At 29.7% G+C, this 20,339-nt stretch overlaps 4 protein-coding genes across 5 annotated transcripts; 1 reads left to right on the top strand and 3 right to left on the bottom strand.

Annotated features, from left to right (window-relative positions):
* Positions 1-248: 248 nt before the first annotated feature.
* On the bottom strand, positions 249-5,079 carry LOC130933850 (ethylene-responsive transcription factor RAP2-12-like). Its single transcript, XM_057863456.1, has 3 exons — positions 4,753-5,079; positions 1,767-2,217; positions 249-304 (listed from the first exon to the last, which is right to left on the bottom strand). The coding sequence occupies exons 1-3, from the start codon at positions 5,077-5,079 to the stop codon at positions 249-251; spliced, it is 834 nt and encodes a 277-aa protein (XP_057719439.1).
* A 2,200-nt stretch (positions 5,080-7,279) lies between these two features.
* On the bottom strand, positions 7,280-12,817 carry LOC130932833 (probable GTP-binding protein OBGC2). The gene is made up of 12 exons (XM_057862264.1): positions 12,751-12,817; positions 12,411-12,539; positions 12,066-12,331; positions 11,379-11,615; positions 10,920-11,011; positions 10,478-10,561; positions 9,994-10,071; positions 9,284-9,484; positions 9,087-9,194; positions 8,638-8,712; positions 7,980-8,161; positions 7,280-7,754 (listed from the first exon to the last, which is right to left on the bottom strand). Exons 1-12 carry the CDS (start codon positions 12,789-12,791, stop codon positions 7,655-7,657), a joined length of 1,593 nt encoding a protein of 530 aa, XP_057718247.1. The 5' UTR covers positions 12,792-12,817; the 3' UTR covers positions 7,280-7,654.
* A 683-nt stretch (positions 12,818-13,500) lies between these two features.
* On the top strand, positions 13,501-14,452 carry LOC130935153 (thioredoxin H1-like). The gene is made up of 3 exons (XM_057864735.1): positions 13,501-13,722; positions 13,841-13,963; positions 14,213-14,452. Exons 1-3 carry the CDS (start codon positions 13,639-13,641, stop codon positions 14,348-14,350), a joined length of 345 nt encoding a protein of 114 aa, XP_057720718.1. The 5' UTR covers positions 13,501-13,638; the 3' UTR covers positions 14,351-14,452.
* A 169-nt stretch (positions 14,453-14,621) lies between these two features.
* On the bottom strand, positions 14,622-19,733 carry LOC130935152 (beta-galactosidase 5-like). Of its 2 annotated transcripts, none has more exons than XM_057864733.1 (17): positions 19,343-19,733; positions 19,154-19,249; positions 18,922-19,034; positions 18,682-18,748; positions 18,492-18,584; positions 17,947-18,090; positions 17,661-17,749; positions 17,469-17,574; positions 17,306-17,393; positions 17,116-17,234; positions 16,888-17,049; positions 16,626-16,804; positions 16,324-16,543; positions 16,136-16,243; positions 15,940-16,053; positions 15,641-15,843; positions 14,622-15,116 (listed from the first exon to the last, which is right to left on the bottom strand). In XM_057864733.1, the coding sequence occupies exons 1-17, from the start codon at positions 19,514-19,516 to the stop codon at positions 15,005-15,007; spliced, it is 2,187 nt and encodes a 728-aa protein (XP_057720716.1). In that variant the 5' UTR covers positions 19,517-19,733; the 3' UTR covers positions 14,622-15,004. The 2 variants fall into 2 exon arrangements, with proteins under 2 accessions (XP_057720716.1, XP_057720717.1); XM_057864734.1 differs by having other exon boundaries at positions 19,338-19,730.
* Positions 19,734-20,339: the final 606 nt, after the last annotated feature.

The following is a 20,339-nucleotide window of genomic DNA, read 5'->3' as shown; positions in this document are numbered from 1 at the left end:
GTCATAATTTCTCTTCAACATTGTATTGACCTGGACAAAAATACTCTGTCATGAATCTATGACTTTCACGTGTTACAGAATTTGATATTTCATCTCCAAATCATGACATTTTGTTCAAATCGAAGCCCCTATTTGCAATATGTACATGATCTTGTATTTGCTAATCATCCAAAGTTCTTTTGTCTTCTTCTGGGCCCTTTTGAGATCAAACAGCATGGAGATGTCAATTTTAACAGAGAAGATTTCATCTAAATTTTCTCCTGATCAGTCTCTGTCCCATCTAGATTATCATTAACTACTTTACCTGAATATTCAGATAACATTGAAAATATCAACATCATACAACAATATAAGGCTATTGAAAAGAAACTGTAAACTCTTAATTCGTCAGATATTAATTTAGTAAAAACATGGTATGTTAATATCACAAGAAACTTTTAGAACAAAACAAAAATAAACAACAATTACCATCTCTCTTATTAATACTTTAGACATATCTCTTAGAAAAAAGATCTGTAATGTACAATTTTATATACTTGATTTTCTCCTGTGATGTAATATCCAACTCAACAACATGATTGTTTCCGAAGTGCATCTACATAATAGCAGATATAGTTCATGGTATTTTTTTTGTAAAATACACTATTTATAGACAATGAAATTTCTGTATTAGAAATCTATTTTTTTACCTTCAATTTAAATAAACTATTTAAATGAAAAAAATTACTTTAAGCGGTGGTTACTATTGAATGCTGCAAAATCCAATTTTTTTCAACTAAAATAAATGATAACCGTTGCAAAAAGAATCTCAAATCAATACTGAAAATCAGTAGCGATTTCTAACTGTCGCAGAACATTTTCGCCGCTAAAACCATGTTTGGTAGTAGTAATTTCAACGGAAAAAAAAACTGCCGCTAAAGATTTACCGGTGCCTTTAATTTCAACGGTCACTTAACCGTTGCTGTATGTTTAGCGTCGATAAAAAAACTGCCGCAATCTAAATTTTTAACCGCCATGTTTACTTTTAAATCCAAACTTTGATAATAATAAATAATATTGTTTAAGATAAAAAGAGTCATACAAAGAAAATCAGTAATTAAGAGAGAAAAACTAATTAACAAGAAAATAATTAATTTGGGTAACATGAAATTATTACAAATTTAACTAAAAAGTGTAATTTAATATAACATTATTCGGATCACAATAAAAAATCAGCCTAAAACAATTCAGAAATTATCATATTTTACCTTTCTTAATTCCAATTTATCTTATTTTATATTTTTTAGTTACTATTAAAACATTTAAATAATATTAAATATAATAATAGTATAATTATAAATATTACGTACATAAAATTACAAATATTAAATTAAAAAAATTATCTCCAAATTAAAACGTGTATATTGGGAATCTGTTATCTACTCGTAAACTTGTGTAAGTTAATACACATATATACCAATAATTTCCATTATTCCGTTAATAATTCTATTATTATTATTATTATTATTATTATTATTATTATTATTATTATTATTATTATTATTATTATTATTTCTCCTCTTTTTGTAATAATTTCTTTTGAACTTGAAGTGTAAATTGGGAATAGATTTATATTTTTGTATACTATAGAAGAATAAGACTGATAAGAACTAAATTTAAAACTTTTTTCATAGAAATTTTAATAATACTATATAATAAAATCCAAAAATTTAAACTATTAAATATATATCAATATGATATAAATAATGATGATTACATTTATTCACCATCAACCTTGCATATCCAAGCCATATCCCCAGCTTCATAAAAACCATTATTAGCATCTGAAAGCATAGGAAAGTTCAAAGATGCAGCAGCTTCTGTCCAAATGGAATCATCATAAAAATCTGGCTCAGAAAATGAGGAACTTGGCTTCTCTACATTATTATTATTGATAATATTATTGTCCATAGGCTTTGTTGGGTTTTGGAAGCTTTCCAAAATTATAGGTTTGGTGTTGAAGTTATTGATGTTGTTGATGGTGGTGTAGGTGTTGATATCATCTCTTAAGGGAAGAGACATAATGCCTTCATTGGTGTAAATTGGTGTAACACCGACCTCAGCCATGGGCACCAAAGGTTTGAGGTTATTGTTGTTGTTGTTGAAAGAGGGGCCAATGTTGTGCTGATTAATCATCATGTGAGATTGTTGTTGAAAAAGGTTGTCTCTTTGAATATCCTGTTAGATAAAAAAAAAAAAGTTACTAGATAATATACTGTTTGTGTTGGATAATATTACACTAAATTCAGCACGAAATTTCGCTACTAGTATAAAATATATGTTAAAATAAAAGGTAAAAATTTATATGCAAGTAATTTTACGTGAAATTGATAATTAAAAATTGTTAAATAATTTGATAGATTTGACTAAATTATTATCTAATAACTCTCAATAATTAATTTTACATGAAATTAACTGTACTTGAGTTTTCATTAATATAAAATACATATTAAATATGAGTTAAATAATATATAGTATATTTGATTTATGTTATATTATTTAATTGTCTATTTTTAAAAATATATTTTTTAATAAATAATTGTTTGTTTGTTAGAAAATTTAGATAGCGTTAATTTTTTTATTAATTATGCACTTATTTAATAACCTAAAAATTTACTTTATTATTATTAATTACTTTATGAATAATGTCCTAAAATATATTTTATCTTTTACAACTTCAATAACTTCCAATGATTTTACTAATTAATGTGAAAACTTGAAAGTAGACAATCAATTAATACCGAAGAAAGTAGCCACCGAATTCTGATAGTTCCAGAACATTTAGACCATTAAATGGTCTCATAATAAAATATATTTTTTAAATTTTATTAATAATTGTTAAATAATTTTTTTAATTTTAATTACAAATTAATCCTATATATTTTATTTAATTATAAAAACTACTTTTTATTTTATAAATTATTATTTTATCATTCATCTATTATGTTTGTTAACAATAAAAAACAAAAACAATAACGAATTCGATATTTCATTGATCGTAATAAACTTTTTGACAATCTCAATCGATTAAAAGTTTATCTTTGATTCGCGACATTCGTCCAGAGCTGTAAAATCGTGTTTTTTAGAAAATCAATCGATTGGATTAACAAAACAATCGATTGAATTTTAAGTTTCCCATAACTCAATCGATTGGACTTTAGGTTATTACAAAATAATCGATTAAAAATTGCAAGGTAGTATAGTTTTCAGTATAGTTTATATTGAAATTATTTTTATAACCACATTCTAGTCATCGTTCAGTTGATTGGGTAATATGACCAATCGATTGATTTTTGAAATTATTTTTATAACCACATTCTAGTCATCGTTCAATCGATTGGGTAATATGACCAATCAATTGATTTTTGCGAAAACCATATTACCTTGCAATTTTCAATCGATTGTTTTGTGATAACCTAAAGTCCAATCGATTGAGTTATGGGAACTTGAAATTCAATCGATTATTTTGTTAATCCAATCGATTGATTTTCTAAGAAACACGATTTCACAGCTCCAGACGAATTAACGGATCAAAGATAAACTTTTAATCGATTGGGATTGCCAAAAAGTTTATTACGATTAATGAAAGATCTAATTCGTTATTGTTTTTGTTTTTGATTTTTTTGATGACTTATTTTTATTTTTTATTGTTAATAAACATAATAGATGAATGATAAAATAATAATTTATAAAATAAAAAATAATTTTTATAATTAAATAAAATATATGAGATTAATTTGTAATTAAAATTAAAAAAAACTATTTAATAGTTATTAATAAACTTAAAAAATATGTTTTGTTATGAGATTATTTAATGGTTCAAACGTTTTAGCACTATCGACTCCTTAGTCAAAAAAGTATATTGGAATTATTAAACTGAAATTAAAAATTTAAAATTGTATAAAGATTGGTATGTATCAGAAAGTAATTAATGGGAAGACATGCAACAAGTAATAATGATTAATGAAGGTTAAATAACACAAATTTTAATCGTTTTTGACTAATTTTGTTTTTTATTAAATATTTTTCAACACAATATATACTTTAATTGAGTCAATAGAAATAATTAAATCTAAACTTATGTATGAATATAATGAACGAAAAATTTTGCACATGTATAGAACTAACTAAAGAATGATTTAAATAAAGTATGTATAATAAAAAAATTATTTTGTATTTTGAGAACAAACGAGTACTCTTATTCTGTATTATTTATTTTAACAGTTTAAAAATAATTTATATTTTATTAATATTTTTAAATTTTAAATTAAAAGTAATAATCAACCTATGATACTGATATACAAGATAGTTAATTAATTAGAATAAGATCAAAACATTGATTTATTCTCCAATTCTCCAAACATCTAAATATTTCTCTATGATAAACATGCATGCATGAATGGAATCAAATGATTTCTGAAGAATAAATGAATTGATCGATGACCTCTTTTGTCTTTATGACCATTATTTCTTCCTACCATCATTTAATTTCTAAAACTCAAGGTATAATATCATTTTAAGAAAAAAAATGTTTAGTAACAAAAAATTATTAGTCAAAATCAGTTAGAATTTATTTTATTTAATATTTATTAATTATTATAATAATTAATAAATAATAAATAAGATAAATTTTTGCTAATTTTTTTATCTCTCTAACCTTATCATTTAAGAATGTGGTTAGGTTATGAAGTATGAACAAAACTAATTTTTTACCTGAGTTGTGGAGATAGAGGGTTGAAGGTCTGGGAGATTGAGCTTAGCATCATGGCCGTAAAGCTTACGCGCCGCAGCATCGTAAGCCAAGGCGGCTTCATGGGACGTATTGAACGTCCCAAGCCAGATACGCGAACCACGACGTGGTTCGCGAATCTCGGCAACCCATTTGCCCCAAATCCTTTGCCTTACACCTTTGTAGGTGCATGTTGCATTCTGAGGGCCTCCTTTTCCCCTCATACAACCCTTTCTTGAATTGGCTTGTGCTTGCTTCCTCATCAATTGCTTTCTCTTCTGATCAGTTCCCATCATCCTTGCTTTGATCATTATTGTAGCAAGAAATTAAATTTTGGAGATTAATTAGTTCACAATTTTGAGTAGTAAACTAGTAATAGATATAGTTCTAATATGACTTGAGGAGAGAACAAAGGTAGTAGGTGCTATTTATATTTGGGGAAAAAGAATAGGGAGGATTTTATTGATATTAATATCCAGTGTAAATGGTCAACAAAGATAGATTGTTTACACCGTAAAATCAGCCAGTAATTATTGTTGTATTTTTTAATTTCTATATGTATTCTTGTAAGAAATTTTTTATTTTTTTATCAAATCAATCTATATTCTTGTATGAAATATATAATAGTAGTTAATTTTGTATGCGTATGTAATATGATTGATTTTTTAAAAAGAATTTTGACGTATAAAAATATACATGTAATTTATCCATAATTAATTTACATGTCTCTTTTTATCTATTTAAATTTTTAGTAGAAATAATTTTATAATATGATATTAGATCTTTTATAACTGAAAACCTAGAGTTTGATCCTTATTATTTCTAAAAGAGAAAAAAAATTACATAAGATAAAAGAAAATAACTTATGCAAAATAATTTACACAAATTCAACAACTTTTGTATAAAAAGACTAATTAAAAATATAATTATCTCTTTTTATCAATTTAAATTTTTTTAAGAAGTAATTTTTTGATATACTAATTTACTTCCTAGTCAAGTCGCAAAAAGAATTGGAATGACAATTTTATAGTTAAGAATTAAGATTTATGTGTAAAAATATACAAAAAATTTAACCCATAAAACTTTTTACTAATTTTCATTCCCTAGCCAAAGATATTTACAATAAGGATAATAAAGAATTCTTATACAAAGTTTTTCTAGAGTAATTAAAAATAGATATTTATCTTATGGTGAAAGCTCAGGTGAAGTCGACTTCACGTGAAATTGATACACGAAAGTCGTTAGATGAAAATATAGTCAAATCAACTAAATCATCTAACGATTTTCAAGTATCAACTTCACGTAAAGTCGACTTAGCATGAGCTTCCACCTTATCTTATTCATAGTTTTCTTTTATTCTACTGTATTATTTATAATCTATGAAATACTATACTAATACACACGTATATACATATACAAATGAATACATTGAATTCATGTCCCTTAATAATATGGTGACGTTCGATTTCTACTCGTCATGTTGAAGCAATCTCTTCGTGTCAACTATGAGCCTCACTGTTTATTTCTCTTATGCACACTTGGCTTCTTTGTTTGTCTGTATATACTGCTATGAAACACTTTAGACAGCGTACAATTCAAAATCTAATTATCTTCTATTTTAAAGATAAATTTCAAGAGTATAATATAAATTTTTAAAATCTTTTAGATATTCAACACATTAAAAATATAAAAAAAATATTTTATTTAATAAATTTTAAAAAAATATTTTTTATAATATTTTTAGAATTTAACTAACATGTGTCTTTAGAGTGTATAATAAGATTATCATTATTAAAAAAATTTAATTTTTAATAAATACAAAATAAATATATTAAAATTTTATTTTTTTTATATATTTTTTTAAAAAAAATTTAATTTATAATCTTAATATGTATTATTAAAACACAAGATAGATAAATTGTTTTTAAAATGTCTTTAAGATACATGTTAAAAAGACCCTTAATTAAACAGCAAATTTTTCTTACCTTGTGAAATAAATGAGCATAAATGTTGAATAAAAAATATTAAATGATGAGAGAGAGGGGTAATAAAAAAGATGAATTTATGGGGGAAGAGAAGCTGGTTTTGGATAATGAAAAGTTACCTCATATTCATGGAATATTTATTCAAATGGAAAAAGGATTAATACAAATATACAATGATAGATTGAGAGAATTAATTACTATTAAATTTACAATTTTTATCAATTATAAATTTATTATTTTAATTTAAAAATAATTAGATATTTCTTTTATTTTACCAATCTCTTCGTTTAGAGGTGTTTAATCGCATATGAATATATTCATATTTATATTTCTTATAATATATATATCTACAATAAAAGTTTGCACCCTAACTTAAATATAACTAAAGTCAAAATACTTCTAGTAATTTTCTTAATCTATATTTTCAATTATAATTGAACACTTATTTTAAATTAGGATGTGTTTTTTCTTTTTTTTTTCTTTTTAAAGGTGTTTATTGTTAAACAACATATCGATTAAGAGCAAACAATTAGTGATAATAGACATTTGTCCAAATATTCAAGAGTACTATACATGCTATGTTTGTCCAAATAATTTACCTAGATATGAGCCTAACAGACAAAATAATTATCATTTTACAAACATAACTTATCATATATGTTACATAGAAGTATAGAACTTTTTGATATAACTCATCGAGCAAAATTCTCAACCTTGCTAATAACCATGTGGTTGAACAAATTTGACTCTTCAACTCAATGCTTCCATTGTCTCACTACTATTATGGTCCTTAAGAACAACTTGAACTTGGCATGAGCTGTGTTCTTTGGTAAAGCCGAATTTGTGCCGGACCAGTCATTGAACCGCCACATCAACGTCGTTTAAAAAAGCATAGCACATCTCAAGGCGGCGGTGGCACACTCGAAGGCTCATTGGAACCAGTGCACTTCCTTAAAGCAGCCCTTATTTCCTTCAACATCTCCTTTATCTTGATACCCTTTCTGCAAGAAACAACTCGAATTTTCATCTTACAAGATCCTGGTACTATGAACAGCATGATATAAATTATATCTATCAAGTTACTACAAATGTGATTTGTAATGAAGAAAAACAATTTCCCAGAACATATCCATATATTATATGATGATCAAAGAATTTTGTGTAACTTCCTGTGTAAAACACTGGTAAATACAGTAGTAATATAAAACAACGGGTCAAGCACTTACAAAACACTAACTCCAACAACCGAGAGAGGTGGTGGATAGTCCTCGAGCGCTTTCTCCGGCAGGTCACCTTCATCAGATGATGATTCATCCGGAACTTCCGGACTTGGTTTCGGTTCAGAAGCTGTGCTATTGTTGCCTATTTTCATAATTTCTTCAGAAAGTGATGAAAGCCTGTTCTTTGCCTGGAATTATTGTTAGCCACATGTTAATCACCATAATTTTTGCATGTCACAAGACTGTCTCACATATCAAACTCAAGAATTTAGGTCCTAAACTCGTATAGCTATGAGTTCTCTGAGTTAATTTGAGAGTTTGATAACCTAGTGGAACCAGGTTCCAGTCATAGAAACTGCTGATCCTGCCACAAAGGTAAGGCTAAGGAGTAAGGACTATTGACCCTTGCGGCCTCACCTAACCCAAAAACAAACTTAAGAAAGCCTTTTGTCAATAGGTAAGGTCCAGTACATGGATCCAATATGCCATTGGATCTTATCCATGCACAACCCTGCATAGATCCAAAGACATCATTGCGTTGTGGCCATGCATAGAGATTTCACATAGTTTTACGTTAATTGTCGCAGTCCTAACACAATCCTCATCCTTTAACCCCAAACGATGGAGCTTAATGCATTGAGCGTGGGAAGAGGGAACTAAATACCTCGGATAGGTCAATCTTATTCAAAACAACAATGTATGGTCTTTCAAGGTACTCGGGATTATACATGCGCAACTCCTGCAAAAACAAAATCACCATTTGACAGAGCACGAACTTAGCAACACTACTGAAAGGGAAAGAAACACATTATAACGAGAAAAGCTTCTGCACACTATATGAACCAGAGTTATATACACATCATGCTAGCTATTAAAAAATAAATTAATAAAATAATTAAATAAATAAAAAATATTATAGGACTTTCAAAATCATGTTTTTAGGAGGAAACAAGTCAGCACATAAAAAGCAATTGTTCAAGTAAATTCATTCTAAGTGTTGCTCGAGTTGAGTCTTTATGAGCATAAATAAATAAATAACAGGTAAAGCAATTGAACCAACAAAAAAATCCTGAATAAATAAATATGATCAATGACGGAATACAAGATACATACTTCTCTAACAGTTCTGTAGTCATTTATAGGGTTCTCAGCGGCCGCATCAACAACATGAACCAACACTCGAGTCCGCCTCAGGTGCCTCAAAAAATTGCGGCCAAGACCCTAGAAGATAAAAAGCTTTCAAATTTAGCATCAATATGGTTTAAAAATTACAATGGAGCCACTTCAAGAGGAAAAGACATATATAATACCTTCCCTAAGTGAGCTCCTTCTATAAGGCCAGGCAAATCTGCCAACGTAGCTTCAGATGAATACATCCCTGCCCCTAAGGTAGGATCACCGCCAAGGCGGCCGAGATTTGGCATTAATGTTGTAAATGGATAGTCAGCAATATCAGGTTTTGCAAGTGTAATCGCTGCCAGAAGTGTCGATTTTCCAGCATTTGGAAGTCCCTAAAACAATATTTACTTCATCATTGAGCATATGAATTGCACCTTAAGCAGTTTTCAACAAGAAGTTATTCTAGAGCCAAAAAAGTTTCGCTTGGACTATACTAAAGACCCGTTTGGGAAGCTTCAAAAGTAACTTTTTTAAACTTTTGACTTATGCAAAGTAGTAGCATTAATGTCTTGTGCAATTTTCAAAACCAAATTGCAGCTTTTTAAAAAGCTATTTAGGAGCTTATAGTGAAGTTAAAAAAATGACTTCTATCATAATACTACTACTTTTTATCACATTTCTATAAAATAAACACTTTTAGAACTAAAAATGCAAATACAAAATAACTTATTCATAAGCTACTTTTAATATAGTCATTTATTGTTTAAGATATTTTTTTAAAAGGGGCTTAATTAAGCTGTTTACCCAAACTGGGCCTAAATCATGATAAATTCAATATTTTAATTTTTAGCAATCTCAGCATTGTCTAATTTAATAGGGCATTGTGCACAGGCATACTCACAACTAGACCAACATCGGCAACTACTCGCAGGATCAACTCCAATTTAATTTCTTCCCCAGGCTGACCGTGAACTAATACCTGTAACAGTTGTTAAATACAAGTTTTACCTTACAGTAAGAAAGTAACACAGCTTGCTAATGCACAGTGGCATCAAATCAGGCAGAAATTTCATATCGCCAACACATGTTCATTTCTTGAATCTTGATAAAGCCTGATATGAGAATTCGTAGTTTCTAGATACTTTTTTGGTGATAAAAAATATACTCATTAATCGTATTATGTATTCCACAATTCAAATTTTTTTTTTTACCCTAAAAGCATGTAACTGACCCCTTCTGGGGGAATAAGGCTTTGTTGTTATTGTACAAGTTATTCAATTAGAGTAAAGGAGAGTGTAACTATAAGAGGCTGCTAATGATATCTTTCTATGGAATACAACACCAAAAATATCTCCAAGTGCAGAAAAAGACTCAACACACTTCACCTTATCAGATTCATCTCTCATCACGTTAGTTGTCAAAGTCATCATCCTTTTCTTTTGATGCTGTGGAACTTCTAACAAACTAATCTGGGCAGGGAATGATAAAAGAAATATATATTCAGAGTAAAATAAAACAACAGAAATAAACTCTCTATTTTCCAGGGAAGAAGAAAAACAAAAAGTTGGCACCATGATATTGCAAAATAAATAAATAACTAACTAAATTCTTATGCCACACAAATAAAAAAAAATGAAATTACTTAAATGTATATATGAACTATGTTGATCTAATTATTCCATTTCATCATCAGCTTGATATGGTACAACTTATCTCACCTCGGTAAACAATCAGCTAAAGTCATTAATCAATCAAATGCATCTGATGCAATGATTCTCATTGTAAAGCAAACCTTCAAATGGAGGAAAAGAGAAAGAAGCATATTACCCCTCCTTGTCCACCCCTAGCTACAAGAACTTCATCGCCAGGTTGTGCTAGATCAGCCAACGTCTTCCCTCGTTTGTTTTTCACAACTGTACCTGTCACATTCATGAACTCAATGAGGGACATAAGATTTAGTTCTTCAAATTACTTTACAACACTACATTTGGTTTCTTCACATACAACACCGTACTACCGTAGAAGACTGACAATAGTCAATTCAAAACAGAAACATTGTCATCAACAACAAGAACTAAATCTTGACTCATTAGGCGAAGTGTCAGCTACATGAATCACATGACACAGAACTCTTCATCCAAACAAAAACAAAAGACAAACACCCTTATCATCAACAACTAATCCATGTCTTACCAAGCAGTGACACCATAGAGTCTTGTAACAAAACATGCTCACATTTAAAGACACAGACACATATATATCAATAGAAACAAGAGCATTACAAACCTACAGGCACAGGAATGCGCAAAGTTGGGGCCGTGATTCCATTACGCAACAGTGAACTTAACACACCCATTGCATCAACATTTCCACCACGCTTAGCATTGTACCTTCCCTTGTTGTGAAATTCCAACAATGTGTCCTTTCCCTCATCTGCGTAGATAACCACATCACCACCATGTCCACCCATTGGGAGTATGAGTGAACCATCAAAGTCCCTCTTCAAGGAGCTTTTCTTCTTAACTATGTTGCACGATTACATAAATACAACAACTTATGAAAATGTAAACAGAGATGTATATTCATTATTAAATAAAAAATATTTATACATGATATTGAATATTTATAATAATCTTAATCAAATACTTATATTAGCTTTCTTAATAATTATTTTAAATAGGATAGCTTGTCCCAAATAATAGACAGTATATGACTATCATAGACAGAATGAAGAATCCTATCTTTTAGTTCAAAAATTCCTATCTCGATGTATATTAGCATACAATACGCGTATACATGAGCAAAATTGATGCATTTGTGTGGCATGAATTGTCCCAAATAATAGACCCCATGATAATAGATAGAATAAAAAACCAATGTGTTGGTTCAAAAAATTAGTCACAAGCAAAGAAATCTAAGGTAGCAGCAAATTGGATGCATATACACAGAAAAATTGAACTTTATTTTTCTTACTCTTGTCCTTATCCTTCTTCTGGTCTTGTTTTGTTGGTGATCTTTGAGTATTGGGGGCATTGAGTATAGCTCCATGCCCACCATCACCAGCACGAACGGTAATGAAAACTTGGTCAAAGTACTTGTGAGGTTCCTTCATCAACGTCATTGAATTTGAATTTGATGTTGAAGTTGAAGGTGCATTGGAGCTGATAAATCTGCACCGTACAGCATCTTTCCATCTATGCTTCTCAAACTTATTGCATCTACTTTGAAATCGTATGTTCCTTTCAACAAACACATGGTGAGCAAGTGATCGTTAAGAACAAAAAATTAAAGATAATAAATTATTATGTAAAATGATACCTTTGTGGAAGTAAGGGAGTGGAGAAGAAGAAGGTAGATTCGAAGGAATGAAGATGAAGTGTGGAAGATGAAGATGAAGGAGGGGAAATTATCGGAGACACCATTATCATTATCCGTTTTCGGCAGAAACTAGTTCAGAGTAGAAGAAAGAGGAATAAGGGGACGAGGTTGTGTTCTAATGATTAGCCAATTTACCTTTTTACCCTCTACAAGTAGTGGGCTCTGGGCTGTGTAGTTTCGCTCCTGTTTTAATTGGGCCTAAGCCCATTTGTTTACATTTGGTGTATATATTTTTATTAATAATATTTTCATTAATAATATGACAAAAAAATATACCAACCCAAGTTGGCACAGATGGATGAGGGTGTGTCTCTTAACCATCTCTTCGGTTCCATACTCACTAGAGGATGGAAAGTTTGCAATCATTGGGCTTCCGGTCTGATGGATACCTGGTGCAAACCAAAAAAAAAAATGATAAAAAAATATTAACAAAAAGCCAAATCATTTTCTTTTTCAAAAATAAAGTTTATGTTTTGGTCTTTAATGTTAGAATTAAATCTTAATTTAGTTCCTAATATTTTAAACGTCATATTTCAGTTTTAAAAAATTTTAAATAGATTCAATGTTATTCTACTATTAAATATGACTCAAATAATTAATAAAAAAACTTTTATATTAATAATCATTGGTAGATCGATTTTATTTACATACTAAAATTAAACATTATATTGATTTTTAAATATACTAATTATTCATATTAAATTTAATTATAAAATAATATTAAACTTATTTAAAATTTTAAAACCTTAAGAATTAAATTAAAATTTAGTCCAAAGTTAGGAATTAAAATACTACTCTAATTTTTTTTCCAAATAAAAAACATTTGCAAATGACCACGTGAAAGCGAACATGAATATGGACTTGAAATTGGGCCGTATACCAATTTTTGTTGACGTTTACTATATTTAATGATTAAAAATTCCACAATGTATTAAACTTGATATGTTAAATTGTTAATTATGATATAGTTATGATTAACTTATATTTTTTAAAAATATTAAGATGCAATTTGCAAAGCATTTGCCGAATTTATTGGGGTCTAAGGCATGAATAAGTGGTGACCAGTTTTTTGGTTTCAACGTCCTATTTTTCATTTGTTGCTAAACGAAGAAGAATCATCAAAGAGAAAGGTTAATAATTGTTTTTATTTGGAAGAGAAAAATTAGAAATGGCAGAAGGACAAGTCATCCCTGTTAAAAGCCTTCAGACATGGAAGGATCAACTCAAGTTAGGAACCGATTCCAAGAAGCTGGTATTTATTTGACAAACTTCTAACAACATTTTTTTTTAAATATTTTTTGGGTGGAAAGATTTGTATAAAGTTAATGAAATGATTTCAAAATTTAATAATTAATTTATTATTTGAACAGGTTGCGGTGGATTTCACAGCTACTTGGTGTGGTCCATGCCGTTTCATTGGTCCAGTTTTTGCAGATCTTGCTAAGAAGACACCCAATGTAATCTTTCTCAAGGTGGATGTAGATGAAATGAGGGTAAGCATATCATATATTCATATATATTTATGGTGTCACATTAATAATACAAGGTGGAGACTCATATATATATATTGTCTTCACTTGAAGTTGATAATTAAGAATCATTAGATGATAATTTAGTTAAATTTATTAAATCATTTAACAGTTCTCAAATATCAATTTCATATGAAAACGACTGCATATGAGTTTTCACTGTAACGGAATTATAGAAACAAATCAAAATTAAAGAACACATTGGTTTGTTAGGATATTGCTGAGGAATGGGGAGTAGAAGCAATGCCAACCTTCATATTCTTCAAAGAAGGCAAGGCAGTGGATAGGGTTGTTGGTGCCAAGAAGGAAGAACTAGAACATGCAATAGCCAAGCATTCAGCTTCTTATTAAATTTGTTGTAATATCAATCCCTACTTTTTAGACCCAATTTGCTTATTATTCTCAAAATAAGATAATTCTAGATGGTTACTATCAATGAAGCTTTTGGTAACATTGCTGCAATAATTTTTTTAGTTGACCTAGCTCTTTATATTATTTTACTTAAGTTTGATTTGATAAAATTCTATCAAAAGATATTTCTGTTAGGAATTTAAATTTTCAGTATTACGAAATTTAAGAGATGGGTCTATTAAACAAATGATTAACAAACAAGATAATAGGCAACTTAACATGGTTTAAAAGAAATCACAACCTTAATCTCTTAATTTTCTCTCTTTCAACTTAGATACATTAACATTCAAGTACAAATAAATTTTGTATTCAATCACTTGTGGTCCATCTTGATGATAGATCAAAGTTATATCATAGAAAATATGGATATAACCAAATCAATGATTGAGCCAAGACTATGTACCATGTGAAGCTCAATTATCACATATATGATATGTAACTACTAGTAACCACTCTTTATTCCCACCAACATTATCTACCATTTAATTTCCAGCAAAAGCCAGAGAGAACTTCAAAAGAAGACATGCTATGTATATCATAATTATTATTCATAACTATATGAATGACCCCACTCACCATTTTGTATGCTCATATTCAATGTATTGTCCTCTTTACCAAAGATATTTTCCATGGATTCCCACCTAATTCCTCAAAAACTACTATTAAGTTCTTTGTTGGCTTTAACCATGATCTTGGAACATGATACCTACAAAATTATCCAAAGCAGAAAATGGGGTTATGTAAGTCTGTTATTACATTGTCCACTATGATAACAAATAAGGTAACAATATTTAGGCTGTGTTTCAATCAGTTAGTTTAATTGGGTTAATTGGAAATCGGTCATATGATCAGTTTAATTTAGACCAACACTAGTTGCAAAAAACAGGTTAAAGAATCATTGTTTTTAAAGAATCATTATTTAAAAATATATATTATATAAAAATATATTATTTTATTATATCAGATTACACTTTGGTTAAAGGTGTAAACCTTTAAATTTCTAATTTTGTCAGTTTGGTTTTCAAAACCTTGCTGTTATGTTACTCTACACAAGTGCAAAATGTCAACGGCTTACACACAAGTAAATATTGAAAGTGATTTGTAAGGTGAAAACTCAGGTTATAAAAATCATTTAGCGGCTTCCAGTTATCAGCTTTACGTGAATTTGACTGCATCTGAGTTTCCACCAATTCGTAAACACGCAAGAAAAAATGAAAATAAAAAAGGTACCATCTTTGAGTTGGTTGTCCACAACCAAGTTGGCATTTTGCAGGTCTATAAGTGCCAGCATAGTTGCAAGAATTGCATTGACCCTTTGCATAAACCATCCAATATCTTCCTATGCTTTGTCCATTGATCCATACTTGACCCTTTCCCATGCTTCCAAGGTCCAATGCCAATGGTTCATTTCCATCAGGTGCATTGAAATATGCCTGAAAAGGTTCCAATTTCAGTATATTTGAACCAACCAATTATTGTATTATTTAAAAAAAAAAACTATAACTCCATTAGCATGCTATTGTTGTTACCTTGTGCCATTTCAATTGGGGCTGGTTTTGAGTGGCTAGTGACTCTCTAACCCAATCAACAGATGAGACCTTAATTGGAGACACCAAATTCATAGCTTCTCCTTTAAGACCAACCTGTTTATGAATACAATACATTATTTTATATTCAAAGAACACTATGTATATATGAAGAAGCAATATAAAAAATCAATGATACCTGGTAGGACCACCTTTGCCATGTCAAATCTTTCTGTCCATGATCAAGACCTTGGATGGAAACTCCGGAGATACCTGTCTTCCATGTTTCATAACGGAATCCAACATTCTAAGACAAAATAATGAATTAGTAATGAGTGCATGTTGAATTAAACACTTGACGTAGAGTACAAGTAATGGAGTACTAACCGGCAATCCGGCGGCTATGCTGAGTAGTGCTATTTTGTTAGATCCGGCATGGAGGTTGACAGGGCCATTGAATGTGAAACTTCTTCTTTCCATTGTCCCAAAAGCAGAACCTACAAATTGTCCATTCACAAATACATGGACCGCGTCGCCTTCCGAATGCACATTGATGCTAGGCTTGTGTCCGCCTCTAAGAGAGGATTCTGATGAACTAATGTCAACACTGGAAATGAAAACATAAAATAGTTGAGAAATGAAAAGGCATAGTTAGAATTGCCAACATTGAATCAGAATTTTAGCTTTACCTGGTAATGTACCACAAGTAGTCACTAGTGTCTCTGGTAACACTTATCTGTTCCTTAAGACCAGAGCCTGAAATCCTTGAAGATTCCTCTAAAGAATTCACATCCTCATCATAGGTCTCCCATGATAAGAATTTTGAATTGCTAGGTAACATTTGTGCTGCTGAAGGTTTAGTCCTCACCTTCATCAAATTCATATAACAATAATCCAATCAGTAATTTTATGGGCCGGACTTTGTTGTTGTTGTGATGGGCTAATACTTACTCTTGCCGTGTTGAAAACATCTGTTTTGCAATCAGGAAGAATGCTTATGGACCAAGCAGGCAAGTCATAGTGTCTGCCATTGAAGGTCACTCGAGCTGCAGAATTCGAGTGGTAGTTTGACAGAAAAGCGGCACAAGTTCTTCCAGAAGAGAATACATGAGCCTGCAAAAAGAGAAGGATCATTGAAAGGGTAGTTTATTTGTATATACAACTTAAAAGTTGAAATACCTGCTCATATGTTCCTAAAGGTTTAACAACAGGATCTGAAGAAACCAAAGCAGCTTCACATTGCTTAATAGCTTCATGAAGATCCTTCAAATGACTGTATTTAGGTTCTCTAATCAATCCTGAACCATCCAATTACATGTTCAGTAAATTGAGGAATAAACAAAATCATCAAAGAAGATATTAATCTCACCATATTCATCAATTGGAGCATCATAGTCATAGCTTGTAGTAATGAATGGGCCTCCAGCTGATCTTCCAAAATTGGTTCCTCCATGGTACTATCATCAACAATTAAATTATATGATATACCAATTTAGTTAAATCAAGGAAATAAATTAACAAAGGTGACCAACCATGTAGTAATTAAAATATGAGCCTCCACTTTGAATAAAACGAGCAACTCCAAATGCTAGATCCTCAACAGGTCGTTGGTAAATTGGTCCACCAAATTCAGTAAACCTAATAATTCAAATCAAAAGAGTAAAGAATTAGGAAACTAATTTCATCAACACTATTATATTATTATTATATCATAGGTATCTTACCAGCCACTCCAAGACTCAGTCCAAAGTTTAGGCTTGTATGGTTTGTTTGGAGTGAAATAGTCACAGTAGAATCCGTTACAAGTATTTATCTGTAGTGAAGAAATAAAATGAAATGAATTTATAGATATTTGCATTTTACTCCCTAAACTTTCTCAAATTGCATATTGACCTTGTAAGCAAAATTTTCAGCAAGGTTTACTAAAATTGCATTTGCATTTTTATTTTTGAAGGACTAAAGTGAAAATAGTGTAAAGCTTAAGGACTAAAGTGCAATATATGAACTCACAATAGGATCTGGGGCATCATCTTCTTTGCACATAACCCAAGGGACTCCAGTGGCTAACCCAACAGCCATTCTTGCAGCCCAGTTTACATATGAATGACCAGCTGCTCCAAGTGACTTGCTTTGTGCTCCATATTCATTCTCAATCTACCAATTCAAAATCAAGATGTAAGAAGATACATTTGGCCTCTCTTTTCATGTTTTATTTTCTGTTTTTAAAATGTTATAAATGGGAGGTGAAAACAAAAATAAGATTTATGGGTAAATTATATTTGTATTTTCATTTTTTTCTAATTTTTAATATTTTCTATTTTTAAGATTTTGAAAATAAAAAAATAAAAAATAAATTTTGTTTGAAGAGAAGACAAATTATGTTTTCTGGTTTTGAGACGTTTAATAAGTGCAACATAAGATCCAAAGATGTTGAGAAATCACAACACAAACCAAAATTCACAATTAAATTATTCCAAACTACAGTAACACACATGTGTAGGGTTAATTTTGGACAAGAACTTGAGTCATGTGATAAAGTGAGAAGAAGTTCATACCTGAGAAAGAATGATAGGGCCACCCTGAGATTGGAATAGCTTCTCATTCTTCATCATTTGGACAATTTTCTCAGTGAATCTATGCATCCTTACCTAAGAATAGAGAGACAACAATTAAATCAACTCAAAAATCACATAACATTCATTCCATTTTTTTTTTGGGAAAAACTATGAAGTTCCAGGTTCCAACCTTAAAAGGACCATTATCTGTTCTGAAACTGATGCCAGGAACATATTTCAACCAAACAGGAAATCCTCTACACAATAACACCATTAAAAAAGTATAGATTTAGAATCACATTCACATTAAATATTCATACTAAGAAATAAAATAAATAAATAAAAAGAAACAACAACATTAAAGTGTATAGTACTATATAAACAAAATTAGAAAAACAAAATTTGAAGTTGAGAATGAATGAAAATGTACCCAAAATTCCACTCAGCACAAACATAAGGACCAATCCGAAGATGAACATAGAGTCCCACTTTCTGCACTGTCTTAATGAACCGTACAAGATCATATCTTCCTTCAAAATTATACTGAAAAAAATAAATTTAAAAAAAAAATAAAAATAATAAAAAGGGAAAAAGGGTGTTAGAAAAACAGTTAAAGTTTGAAAATTTGAGCTCCAAATGGAAGATCCATAGTAGTTATATACATTGCCAGGAGAAGGTTCATGAACATTCCAGAAGACATAGGTATCAATTACATCAAGTCCTCCATTTTTGGCCTTTGTTATCAGATCCTCCCACATCTAGAAAAACCAAAAAAACACAAACATGAATGTGAGAACATAACAAAGATCATGTTTTTACAAACACAAAGATGAAAAAGATTCTGACTTTACTTCTGGGGTGCTTCTAGGATAGTGAATGGAGCCAGATATGAGGATTCTTCTTTGGCCATTGATAACAATGGCTTTTTTATCATAGGTCACGCTGCATTGGATCAAATCACACCCCACAAAAAGTACACACATGAAGAACAAGAATCTAAGCTTGGAAATTGAGTTAGTTTCCATAGCTTATTAATTATTGAAAGAGTTCAAGTTCAAGAGAAGTACAGAGAGAGAAAGAGAGAGGAGTTTAGTTCTGAAATCTGAATCTAACTCAGATATATGAACATTGTGCTTGTGTTTGAATTTATGTTAGTAGTACTTGGTTGTTATAGTAACAATAGTAATAACTATACACTGAAAGTTTCACAGAACATGTCAGAGAATTTTTGTATTTTATTATTGTTTTTTGTTTTGTTTTGATGTTTGGTTTGGTTATGTGTCTCTCTGGTGAGAGTGTAGTAATAAAGAAAGTGATTGCTTTTCAAATTTTGAACATATTTTATTATTATTTTTTTTTTTTTTGGGTTCAGAGACTTCAACTTTACACTAAGTTATTTAATTAGCATCAAAGAAGCTTTGTGTTTTTTTTCTTTTTGACAAAAAAATAAAATTAAGGAACATATTGAAGTGTTGTCACAGATACAATGAAGAAGATCATCATTCTTTTATTTTTTATGGAAAAAGAATTTTCTTTTTGTTATAAAATCTATGCAAAGTTATACTGTCTGGTTCTTTCTTGAACAAATAAATGTAATATTTCTATAATTATATTGATGTGAGAATGTATTATTATTAGGTGAATGTTATGATACCTATAATGTGGTGTCTATTTACTAAAAAGGATTAAAAGTTATTATTTTATTTAAAAAATATAAAAATAAATAATTTTTAAAAAATTAAAATTTACTACAAAAAGTAAGTTAGGCAACATTTAGACAAAAACTCATAGGCACCATAGAATTGGCCTTATTATTATTATTATTAACTAGTTTTTATTTTTATTTAA

Source organism: Arachis stenosperma, chromosome 6, assembly GCF_014773155.1.
Source record: "Arachis stenosperma cultivar V10309 chromosome 6, arast.V10309.gnm1.PFL2, whole genome shotgun sequence".
In the NCBI taxonomy this organism is placed as follows: domain Eukaryota; kingdom Viridiplantae; phylum Streptophyta; class Magnoliopsida; order Fabales; family Fabaceae; genus Arachis; species Arachis stenosperma.
This window is presented reverse-complemented; position numbering and strand designations above follow the sequence as displayed.